The sequence below is a fragment of the Artemia franciscana genome, chromosome 3, assembly GCF_032884065.1.
Source record: "Artemia franciscana chromosome 3, ASM3288406v1, whole genome shotgun sequence".
Classification (NCBI taxonomy): Eukaryota; Metazoa; Arthropoda; class Branchiopoda; order Anostraca; family Artemiidae; genus Artemia; species Artemia franciscana.
The window spans coordinates 28948951-28962281 of NC_088865.1; the positions used below are offsets into that span (position 1 = coordinate 28948951).

The 13331-nt window shown below is 36.6% G+C and overlaps 1 protein-coding gene across 2 annotated transcripts in view; it reads right to left on the reverse strand.

The window, feature by feature from the left end:
* The window catches only part of LOC136025127 (cytokine-like nuclear factor N-PAC), a 129040-nt gene that overhangs the window by 111045 nt on the left and 4664 nt on the right, over window positions 1–13331 (reverse strand). For both annotated transcript variants that reach the window (XM_065700872.1, XM_065700871.1), the window contains exon 2: window positions 3886–3922. In XM_065700872.1, coding sequence (XP_065556944.1) covers window positions 3886–3922 — 37 coding nt within the window. The remainder of the gene's footprint in view (window positions 1–3885; window positions 3923–13331) is intronic.

Genomic DNA, 13331 nt, shown 5'->3' on the forward strand with positions numbered 1-13331 from the left:
TCTGCAGTCCCAATTTTCTTCCCTAAGACACTATCAGCAACTTCACAAATTGTTTTTTCTAGCATTATTCCAATCATTCTCCACATTATCAAATTTTAAACTCTCAAGTTTAGCATTCAACTGTTCCTCGAAAGTTTATCTCAAATTCTCATCCTGGAGTCTACCAACATCATAACTTCCCGAGAGGTATTTACCCTTCCGAAATTTCTGCTCTAAATTAGCCCTAGACACTACTAGATCGTGATCTTTACTTTTAACATCAATAACAGCCCTCCAATATACCCTAGTATCTTGTATTGACCCAGCCAGTCTTCGGTTTACTATAGCATAATTAGTAAGGTTTGCTGTCTTACCATCACGTGAATACCATGTTAACTTATGGGCCATTTTATGACGAAACACCGTATTGGTTATAACTAGATTGTTATACCTACAAAACTGCAAAGGAAACTTCTCTAGTAGTGCTTTCAATTAAAGTATAAACCAAAACCCTTTGCTCAATGCTTTTTCGCCCTACTTTTAAATGCTTAGTGCATAGTTTGACAGTGATCTGAGATGGAAACGCAAAGTTCCCAGCTTCGTTGAACCAGGAAGTCTGCTGCAATTTTTATTTACAATTTTTCCTCATCTTGAAGGATTTGAGACTCGTGTGTGCCCCCTTGTTTTGACAAAAATACAATACTACAAACTTAAGACTCTTTAATAGACAGTTATGTAAGTTGTTGATATTCGTCATTGATATCTGAATTCTACACGTAGTACTATCACGAACTGATATGTTATGATCTAAAACAATGATACATATTTTTGAATGAATACTTAAAAATCTCTGAAAATACAAAAATCTGCACATGAACAGACTATTCAAGGAGCCTTCGGCTTAACCGACGTTTTTTGTAAGGATGTAACAATACTATAACGCGAAGTCAAATATTTAGTTTAAAAAAAGCTCATAACTGTGTTGAAAAGGCAGCACGTTGGTTTAGCCCTATTTTTTCTCGTATGGCCGATTTCAGTTTATTGCCAGACAGTGGAAAAGTTCTAACCTCTGCAATATCTATGAAAAGTCAGGGCAGACTGCCCAACCTCAGGCCAGATTGCTATTACATTGAAGTGTGGAAAACTGCTTATAATTCATGGCTGGGGCCAAAGAGGATGGTTTTTCCTTGTCCTTGAGCTAGAACCTACAGTAACTGAGATGGATCGGAATTCTAATATCTATGCGTTTGTTTCTTTGTGTCATGTTTCTCTTTTCTAGTGGAATGCTCTGTTCCAGAGGGAAAGAGGAAGGAAGTTTCAAACTGAAGTTAGACTAACATCTGAAAGCAGTGCAGATGTCTGACGGTTTCCTAATCCCATGTTCGTAAAATCTTTAAAGAATTATAAATAGAACAATCTGATGATTCGAAAAAGGACATATTCGCAAGGGTCGAAAGTGCTGCCGCCCATTGATTCTAGTCATTTCTGTTCGTTTTTTCCGGTTGAGTTTGTCATTTGATTTCCCGTACTTGCAGCTGAAAAAAAAAGCACTACATGTGCTTGTTAAACTTTAAGAGTTCTGTATCTGCTAAAGAACTCGAAGCTTACCCTTTGGTGTTTTCTAAGTAGTGATATTAGAAAGTTCACTAGTGGCAATCCAACCAACTTCTGAACCAAGAAAGACAGATATTTTTTTCCGTTAAAACAAGCAAAGTTCCAGAGAGTTGGGTCTACGATAGCAGTTTATGTATTTCCTGCTGAGACATGTACGTAGAAAACCTTTTCAAGGGAGGGGGAAGGGCATTGGAAGGTGGGACAGAGATTTAAAATGGTCGTCAAAAATAGGCAAGTTATGTCAAATATATAAGAAACTGTAGAAAAAAAATTCTACATTTCGGTTGAGTCGGTGAAATGTGACTGGTCTAAAGCCTGACACAAAATTTCTGATATATGACAAGATTTTTCGTGCATAACTCGTTCTTGAAACGTACCATTCTGGAAATTTCAAAGGTTGACAGCTTCACTGTGGCTACACATATTGGAAAAAACAGACAGTGACTACGAAAACGGGTCAAGTCCTATTTCGATGAGAAACAAGCTAACCCCTGATTCAGTATATATATAAAAAAACACACACAAAAAAAAACAAGTAAGAACTGACTGGGGGGAGAAACAAGCTCAGTGCTAGCTGCATTTAGTGATAGTAGGCAGGTAGCAGCGTGTTTCAATCATAAGCATACAAAGACTTTTGAAATGCCCGATTGGAGATATAAAGGTATGTTGGCTCTCCCACGTTACCCCATCGCCAACATCTCCTTAGTCACCAATCAACAGGTCCATCTTCTTTACGACTTGACTTGCTTCAGCTTCAGACTTGGGACAAGTACCTTGGGCTAATAGGACGCAAAAAATTCCGATTTAGCGCCCCTCCCCTGCAATGACCTTTGCACTAAAATGCAGAGACCTAGTTGTAAGTTATGAACGAGAACCATGGGGGAAGAGAGTCAAGAGGACATGTATTTATGTAGCGTCTACAACTTTTGAGCCCCAGCTACATTCCCCTCGATGAGGCCAAGGTTTGCTTGAAATCTGATAAGCTTATGCCGACAGTCAAGAGCAATTTCCCCAAAAAAGTTTACACCACTAGCTCATGCAGTCTAGGCACTAGCAACCTTCAGTTTCAACCAATAGTTTGGAATTGACCAAACTATGAAACTTACGTAGACTCTTCTAAACGTAGAGAATTTCAGCCTTTTCTTGGTGTCATAACGTCCAAAAAGATCTCAAGTTAGAAGTAGTGCCTTTGTAATTATTTTGTTTTTATTGGACCTTTAACTTTTGCCTTGCCTTTTGACATTATGAAAGACATATCGCCGAAACTTTGTTTCTTTTAAATATTCACGTGGTGGGACAAAAACTTCTTTTGCTGCGGTTTGTCTTTTGTCATTATGAAAGATATATCACCAAACCCTTGCTTTTTAATGGCCCAGGTGGTGGGACAAAAACTTCGTTTTCTTCCAACGATTTATCTTGTCCAGGTTTTTTTTATTTTCAAAGGTATGGTAGGCATTGATGACCTTATCCATGTCAAAATCCAAAACCTAATAATCATCGCTATCAGTTTCAGTTTGTTTGGTTCGTTTTACCTCGGCTTGTCTTTCGTCATTACGAAATATATATCGCCGAGCCTTCGTTTTTCCATCAAAGGTATGGTAGGCATTGATGAGCTTATCCATGTCAAAACCCCAAACCCAATCATCATCACCATCATTATCAATTTTAATTCTCGCTGTCCAGGTTACTTTTATTGACTCGCTAACATGTTTGGTATCACATGTCTTCTAACTGCATGTACCTTTACTTTTAATTTTTGACTTGCTCACATGCTCGGTGTCGCATGTCTTTTAACTGCGTGTGTCTTTGCTCTTCATTTTCACTTTTGACACGCCGCCACTGTTCTTCTAACCGCGTGTGTATTTGATCTTCATTTTCATTTTTGACTCGCTCACATGCTCGGCGTGGCATGTCTTCTAACTGGGTGTCTCTGCTCTTCATTTTCATTTTTGACTCACTAAAAATTTTTGGTGTCGCCAAATCCAACAAACCATTTAGGTTTTTTTCTTACTGAAAAAACTATCAGTATAGCAAATAAAAAATATATAATTAGCATTACTGGATGCAAGTAAATACGAAAATAGTATTCATTTCTTTTAGAGTTTTATCTACAATTTATAGGCTCTTTCTTTTAGCGACTCTTGTATGCAATTTCTCATTAGTATCCTCTTCTTTCAAGTTTACAGGATGTATGAATACTACATGATTCTTCTAGCCCTAAGTAATATTTTATTATTCATTCAAAAAAATAAAACACAGGAAGACATTATTTACAAGTAATAATGTACTTACCATACCAGGCCAGGGTGAAAATCCCTTCATTTTGGCCCTGAAAAGAAGAAGAAAAAGTAAAAATTCGAACCAAAAATGGATTTGAGGAATTTTTTTTAGTACATTAGTGCTGGGGGTAGATCCAAAGAAGGGTTAGTCTCCTAGACTGGGTGTAGTTTTTAATTTGCGCAGATGTGTCAACTCCGAGGACGAGACCCAATTAGAGAAATCATATTTTATGCAAATATATCTATACGAACCTGTTGAACGAGAAAAAATAAAAGGTCATTAAAACGCAAGCCTATGAATTGCAACCATAGGTTTCTGGACAAGGTAACCCTAATACACAAAACACTTAAGTCTTGGGGTACCGACATCCCAAAAATAAGGATAAAAAAGTACCAATTTTGCTTTATTATTGGCTTCAAACCTATAGCTATAAGTCATTGTGAGCCCAATACATAGAAAATAAATTGGTTTGTCTGAAAATGGGGTTTAACTTACATTCTTGAAACTGGCTAGAGTGGCCTAAAACTTACATCCATAGGTCACTGGTGAAAGGAGATGACAATTTACAAAAAAAAAAAAAACTGGTATATGGAACCTAAAAATTGGGCCGAAAAAAGTTCGTGCTTCCCCAATTGAACTGAAGACCTTGGGCCAAGAAGGCTCCAATAAACCCAGGGGTATCACAACTCAGGGAGGGGACGATTTGCCCCTTTAATTTTTTGCTCCATACCCTAGGATTTTGAAAAATATGCCTTTTTTGGTATTTTCATTGGCGTTTCCTACTTTTTTAGTATTTTCACTGAAAGGACTGAACAAATTGCCCATCCTAGATTTCAAAGAATACATTTTACCCCCTCCTACATTTTCGTAAACTGGTGCCATTCAATGCACAAGAAAAACTAAAAAAAAAAAACTGATTTGTACAGTTTATAAAAAATAAACAGGTTATACAGACAATTAGTTAAAAGCTTCCTTTTACTGAGTTGAAGTGTAAGTGGATTTTTTTTGTGGCTGGGGAAAAGGGGGTACTTAAGCCTCAAAAAAATAATTTTATGCTAATTTTCTCTAATTTTTCCTGAGCCTTCAGATGGACATAAAACAAGAAGGAGGAGGAGATTTGATTCCTAACCTCTCTTAATTACGGAGACTATTTTTTGACTTATCTTGTTATATGGGTTGTGTTATATAGTTCAATGTGACCGTAGGTAAAATATATAAACATTTGAACGGATGCAGTTTTTCAAGGATGATTTTCGTCCACCATACAAATATTTAATTTGAATGTGAAAAACAGTGACCGAATGACAATATATATATATATTAGTAACTCACCGCAACGCCAACACAGCTAAGCATGCTCCTCCTACATCCCAATCTATTCAAAGCCTCCCTCTTTACACCCTGCCGAAGTCCCCATTTCCTTTATATCTTTCTTTATGACATCCTCCCACCCCAGACGAGGACGACCCGCTTTCCGTTTAGCCATAGACGGTTGGCCGAAAAGGACAATCTCCGGTAACCTATCATACTTCATCCGAAGAACATGCCCTAGCCATCTCAACCTTTCTTTCATTATAGCCCTAGAAAGCGGGATTGAACACACTTTTCGTACAGCCTATTATTTTATATACGGTCAATCAGCCGGATACACAGAACAATCTGTAGGCAAGTTCTCTGGAAAACATCAAGTAAATCTTCATCCGCTTTTCAGAGCGTCCATGCTTCAGAGCCATATTTGACCGCTGTCATCACTGTACCTTCCAAAATTCCAATCTTGGTTTGCAGACTAATCTTCCTATTCTTCCAAACTTTTTTCAATTTTAAAAAAACACCCTGAGCCTTGGCTATTCTACTTTTAACATCTTCACTGCTCCCGCCATCTTTACTAATAATACTACCAAGGTAAGTGAAGCCACCCACCTGATCAATCTTTTCATTACCCAACGTAATCTTTTAACCTTCACTTATTCCTAGCCTTAGTGACTTAGTCTTCTTAACATTAATTTTCAAACCTATTCTAGCACCCTAAACTCGCAAAGCCTCTAAAAGTTCATTCATTTTGCTCACACTTTCATCTAGGATGGTTAAATTATCAGCATAATCTAAGTTCAGGAGAGTTTTTCCTCTCCATTTGATTGCGTGGGTTCCCATTGCCTTTCCTGTGCTCCTTAAGACAAAGTCCATCAAAATGATCCATATAAAGGGGAAGAGAACACAACCCTGCCTAACTCCTGATTTAATACAAAACCATCTGCTAACGTCATTTCCTACCTTAACCGCAGTAGTATTATTCTCGTAAATAGCACTAATCACTTTAATGTATTTGTCTGGTATACCATATAAAGATAAGACCTTTGCTAAAGCTCTTCTATCAGCAGAATCGAACGCTTTCTCATAATCTATAAGACTGATGACCGAAGGCTTTTGACAACCAAGGCACTTCTCAATTATTTACCAAAGAGTAAACTTTGGTTGACACATCCTCTACCTTTTCTAAAACCGCACTGTTCTTTTCTTAAAACTTAGTCTACAGTATCTCTCAGTCTGAAAAGTATCATATTACAACGAAATTTGATACCTACAAAGACAATGCTAATGCCTTTATAATTATGACACTCACTCTTATCGCCTTACTTATGCAGTGGTTTAATTAGAACTGTCGCCAATTCTTCCTAAAAAAAAAAAAAAAAAAAAAATATTCCTTCACATCTAAGGTATAACAAACTTTTTCATTTCCTCTAGGGCCTATATCTTTTCCTGCAACTATATCTCGGTTTAGCACATTCTCAAAATGTTCCGCCCATCTCTCTTTAACTCTTTCCTTATCACTAACAGTGGCCCCGTTCCATTCTTTAACTGGGAAAAGTCCGGATTGACTACCCTCTCTCAATTTATTAACATGTCAGTACAATATCTTACTATTATGCCGTCTAGCTGCATCTTCCGGATCCTCGGCAATTCTATCCATGGCCTCCACTTCACACCTCTTTAGTTCATATTTTATTGCTTTCTCCACTTTCTTTACGTTCCTTTTGTATTCATATGATCCGTTCCTTAGATATATCGCCGAGACTTTATTTTTTAAACAGAGGCATAATAAGCATTGACGACCTTATCCATCTCAAAATCCCAAACCCAATAATCATAACTATCATTTTCAGTTTTGGCAAGTTTTGACTCCACTGTCACTTATCTTCTAACCACGTTTTTCTTTCTTCTTCATTCTGGATTTTCGTTACTTCAGACAATTTGCAAATGCCCTTTACTTAAGTTGTCCTTATTGGTCTAGTTTTAAATGACGGTCCAGGTTGTCCCTTTAAGGTACTCATACATGTTGATTTTCATTGCATAACTTCCTTCAAGATCATACAACTATTTTATTTTTGGGGGAGGGAGGATCCTATTTGTAAAATTATGCAAGTTTTCATGCGCTAACAACTTTTAACGACCAGACTTAAATTAATATATGGTGCATATTTAAAATCAGTAGACATAATGGATTTGTTGTTGCACAAGTTGTAATCAAAACTATGTCCTTGAGTTTCTATGAATGAGGATAACTCTTTAATTGCAGGTTTTTTTTACGATAAGCTGTAATGGAATACCCTGTAAAAGATGAAGGAGATCTAGTACTCCCTCCTTAAACCCCTGTTTTTACATTCAAGAATTAATATTTGTAATACAATGCTTAGAGGATGACATGAAACGAAAATACATTAACACATTTATAACAGGTCAAATACTTATAAGACAGTGAAAATTTTTCGTTTCAACCCCGTCTGAAATATTAGAAACTAATTATATGGTTATCATTTCCGAGGTTTTCAAGGCAAATTTATTGACAAATCTTGCTTATAGGGATGTTCCCCATGGACACTCCTGATAACACTTGAACGACCCCCACCCCAGGAAAGTTGCCAGTAGCGCTCATAACGCCAAAAAAATGTGAAATTTTGCATTTTTACCAAAAAAAAAATCATGGATCAGGTCAGGGAACCTGTTCACAAAGAAAATAAAATCGTCAACAGATGCAACAGAACAGAGAAGTATATTAATTAGGGCTAAATGTAGGACCATCAGGAGAGGGTGGGTGCACTTTATTGATGCGTGTTTATTTGTTTGTTTTTTTTTCAGTGGTGATTATATTGAACCAATCATCTAAAAAAGGAGGAGATGGCTTATTCTAACAGAAATTAAAAGTTCTAGTGCCCTTTTTAAGTGACCAAAAAATTGGAGGGCAACTAGGCCCTCCAATTTCCTCCAAATGCCCCTTTTCCCTGAACGATGGTAGTTTGGTAGAAAGATGATAGTTTCATATACAAAAAATCCTTAGTTCACTCAAATCCAGCTGTGATTAAAGATAATTAGCATGTCTTAGATATATGTAAATCCCTTTACCATTCACTTTCTTTGGCTTACTATGAATTCTAGTAAACATAAAACACAAAAGTGGCAGTTTATCCTACAGTCCAAATTGGGGTGCAGGGATGTATTTAAGAATGCATCTCTATGTCATCCTCTCTCCAAGACACTAAATTTTCATAAACATTTCCAGAAAATTATTTTTTTTAATAACGGTCTGGGAAGGTTTCTTAACCTTACAGCTCTACAGGATTTGGGAGTCTTTTTGATACTATATCTGCATAGGGCTTGGGAAGGCAGGTCAACATAAATTACTGACCTCTTGAGCCCCAGGATACTGACTTACTCATAAACTTAGAGTCAACTTTCAGATACATTTGTACAGCTAAAATAAGGGCAAAAATACAGAGAGTGGTTTTATTAGTTGCACAAAACTTTCAAGAATAGATCCTCAGCCTGTATTATGCCCTAAGGAGAAAGTTCAAACCATCTATCTCCACTCGTTTCTCCTACAAAGGACATTCGCTTTTGATAAAGATGGAAAAAACCCATGTATAAAAGTAAAACTTTCATTATATAGGAACCGTAAAAAATGAACGTCTTAAATTTAAAAGAAAGTCTTGACGGGTTAAGATCCAATTAAAATCATTAGGATTATTTTTATAGTTTCTGGAATGCAAAACAAGTTGACTGCAATTTTCTAGGCCTAAGAAACTTGAACCTAATTATAGGCAGCACAACAGCGCTGACTAAGTAAAGAGCGATGTGGGGCAGATTGTTTTTTTGTTTTTTTTTAGACTAGGGCATTTCGTGTAGAATGAGTTGTAGTAAAAACTTCGAAAGGGGCTAATTCGATTGGAAAATGACAGAGCTAGTGCACTTTCTGAAACTGAAAGAGCAAGTTGGATTACCCTTTCTAATAGTCAAAGGTGATTGAACAGCAACCATCCACCCCCCGCCCCATGCCCATCATTTCCCCAAATAAATACAATCACATTTTTTAGATAGCAATTTTGTTCAGCGTAGCTGAATAGTCTAGAAACTATTTCCTTGAAGATTAACCCCCTCCCCCCCCCCCCGAGCTCTGAGGTCAATGGTTGTTTGTTATGCCCCAGGGGCATATTAGGTTTTTTACAGAAAGATCGATCACATAAACTTTGGGGGGGGGGGGGAATTCATGGGACTGGAAATTGAAAGTCCTGGGGACCTTCTTAATAGTCGAAAGTAATTGGAGGGCAACCTCTGGACTTCAGAGGTTCTTCAGGGAATTCCCCCTGGACTTCATTTCCCCAAACAAATTGAATCAAAATTTTGAGATAGCCATTTTGTTAAGTATATTTGAAAGGTCCAGTAATTATGTCTGTGAGGATGACAACCCTCCCCCACGGCCCTCAGGGTAAGGGCTATAAGTTATATTATTTGCCCACTGTTAACATTTAAAGTTTTTACGGAAAGTGTAGATGCATAAACTTCAGATGTGGCTCATTCAATTGGGAATCAAAGTCCTAATGTCCTTTTTAAGAGTCAAAAGCAATAGGAGGGCAACTAGCCCCACCCACATCTTCTTTTCCCCAAATTCGAAAGTGATAGAAGAGCAACTAGCCCCACCCCACATCTCCGTTCCCCCAAATCCATCCGATGGTAATTATGAGATAGCAATTTCGTTCAAAACAGTCAAAGGATCAAATAAAAAGGCCTTCAGGGTTGAAATAGTCCCTAAAAACCTGGGGCAAGGATTGTAAGTTATGCCCCAAAGGCATAAAGGCATACAAAATTTTGAAACAGTTATTTTGTTTAGCATAGTAGAACAGTCCAGAGGCTATGTCTCTAGGGATATTGGGTATATCAGCCCCTTTCCCATGACAACACCCATGCCTTTACAAAACCAGAACATAATTTGCACTTTACTGAAAACAAATAACGTTAACAGTTTTTCACTTTTTTACTTTAATAAACAAAAAAGATTAAAACTTTAAGGACAAAATATCAGTATATGTATATTAAACGGCCAATCCGCAATCATTTCCTTTTTGTTTTTTCAATAAAGTGCAAATCATGTTCTAATTCTGAGAAGGCAAAGGTGTTGTCAGCCCTAGTCACGTTAATTTTTGCTCGTTTTGAGTTTGACATTGTTATTTATTGTAATTTCTGATCGTTTGTGATGTTATTTATTTATTGATGGTGATTTGTGGTAGTTTTATGCTTGGAAGGTTATTTGACTTCATATCTGCTCATTTTTGGCTTAATAAAGCTCTTTACTTTTCTTTGAAAAACTTGTTTTGTAGAATTTTTTTTTAAATTGATTAAGGAAAAAGCAGACGGGTACTTTAAATATGTCCTATGATATACGGCCGTCCAAAGTTAAAAGGACGTATCTACACTTCTCATTATTTCGATAAGTCACAGCTCAAAGTTTGAGTTCTTTCGAGAGCTCCAAATATGGTTACGGTAAAACTGGACACTGGCTAGTTCTAGATATTTGTTAAATAGGTAAAGAGACATAGGGATTTAATGTTTTTAAGTAGAATTTCCGTTATTACCTCCTCGAGGCCTCAAACAGTAGAAATGTACTTTTACCATTCAGCCATTACGAATATAAAGAGGCACTTCCAAAGATATAAGTGCGTACACATATACATACATACTTTTACCATACATACATGTATATACTTTTACCTTCGACGTGAGATTCAAATTTAATTCAAGTTCCAGAGGTAAAAGTTGGTCTAAAACATATAACGCCGTTTTATATGGTCAAACCCCTTGTTAATGACGTATGCCGAAGGTAAAACCATGTATGAAGCAAGTACAATAAGTAATTTTTTCAAACATATCAAATTTTTTCAAACATATCATATGTTTTTAATCAAATAATTCAAAAAAGTAAAAAACGTAAAGAAAATCACTGTAATGTTGCAGAGAGCTAAAAAACAGAGCCGTGTTTCAGTAAATCGACAGAAACTTTTTATGGAGGCATAGATTGCCGAAATACATGACATGACGGTTTTCATGTCAATAAATGACATGAAGATGAAACACATGACGGTTTTCGCTCATAAAAGGTACAAGTTTTTCTAATGAGAGTTTTTCTAAGATTCTTTTCTTGTTTAACCCACCTTGGGCAAGGAATTGGATTTGTCAAATGATGGTTTGCCTCTTTAAAATACCAACCAGCTTTTGTGACACAAAAACTTACTCTTTTCTTCAGCTTCAGAGCTAGTTTTATAGAACAATTCTGTTTTTCTTTTCTTAAAATAGACTTCTCTGAACTCATCAATGGTGACACCCAAATTTTACGCAACAATGCCGGAAGTCATCAAGCTTTTCCATTGGCTGAAGTCTTCCATTTCCATTTTCACAGCTTTTGTGAATTCCCTACATTTTTTTATGGTGTTGCACAAATCCTCAAAGTCAAGCACATCCCGTTTTCGGATTCGAGACTCAATCAATACGTGTATGGAATCAATCCCCACATGCGTATGACCTTTTATTAGATACAAATTGTTTTGATCTGGGTACAAATCATAAAATTTCTATTCTGGGCACAACATTTATCAGTATAAAAGGAAAGTACAAGATATCCCTACTCAAATTTATGACCTTGAGGTAGGCACTACCTATATCAGGTGCATCACGTCCTTGTAGAGGTTCATTTCAAAAAACACAAAGGTTCTTTGTGTGAACCTTTGTGTGTTCTTTGTGTCTTACAAATGGAATCAATCCCCACATGCGTATGACCTTTTATTAGATACAAATTGTTTTGATCTGGGTACAAATCATAAAATTTCTATTCTGGGCACAACATTTATCAGTATAAAAGGAAAGTACACGATATCCCTACTCAAATTTATGACCTTGAGGTAGGCACTGCCTATATCAGGTGCATCACGTCCTTGTAGAGGTTCATTTCAAAAAACACAAAGGTTCTGGTTTTGTTTGGTGGACTTAACCAGAGCAAATATCGCATTAAAACAAACAAGTCTTGATAGAAAAAAAGCCTCCTTTCTGCTGTGAAGCAACTATACTTTTTGTAGGTCCACTGTGAACAACATGGTAGTTGAACTTCTTTCGTATTTCTGGTTATCTTCAGAAAATACTTCAGGCAGTTGTTCAACAAGATTGATATGCTTTCTTTACAGCAGTTTCTCTTTCTCAGTTGTCTTGCCATTTGTACCAGCAGTTCTTGTTGCTCCAATTTTCTCTTTTACAAGTGTGCAAATGTCACAGTGGTTAGTTATAAAGATCACTTTATCATACTTGCCCAATCCAAGACAGCCAAGGAATGTATACTTGCAAACTGACACATTTTCAACTTTTGGGGTAAGTGTGGGACTATACGTTCTTAAGAGGGCTGTACCTAACTTAGTTTTCTCATACATGTAGCTTCTTAGATAAGTGTCCTTCTTTTATCTTGCAGGAGTTTCAATAAAGAAGCAAGCATTATTTGCTTTGATTTCTATTCTTTACTTCAATATGTTTCATAAGTTTCCTGAATTCTTATCTAGAAAACTTCAAACAAGAGCTTGGGCATTTTTTAAGATTACCAGTCAGGTTTGTCAGAAAAAAGATAGTTTTAACATCTCTCTCAAATTTATCTTTTTCTGAGCAAAGTTGTTTTGGAGTAGGGTCAACAATAAACCTTTCTTCTCTTCCACCATTATCTTCATATCTGTTTCCTCCATTTTGTCCCTCAGATCTTGTTGCTACAGCATCAATGACACACATATGGAAGATGATTACTCATCAAAAGATGAAATAAATCAGTAAAGAGTTTTCTCCTGTTCTTTAAAGTCGTTGGCCTTATCAGAAGACTCAAATGTCCCTTCAACATCCCCCCAGTCAATATTAGGCTTATCACTATCATCACTACTTAAATATTCTTTTTCATATTCTTCATCAGCGATGTCTTTCAAATGTGCCATAGCTCAGGCCCTTCCTTTTCTTGTGTTCTTTGATCAAGGATTTAAAGAGGAATATGGGGATACATTGTTTATTTATTTAGATGGTTTCAGGAGGGGATCTAGCTGTATGTTGCTCTTCATTGGAAGAAGGCCAATCAGTAGTTGAATTTGATATCTAATTTATACTTGCCAGTG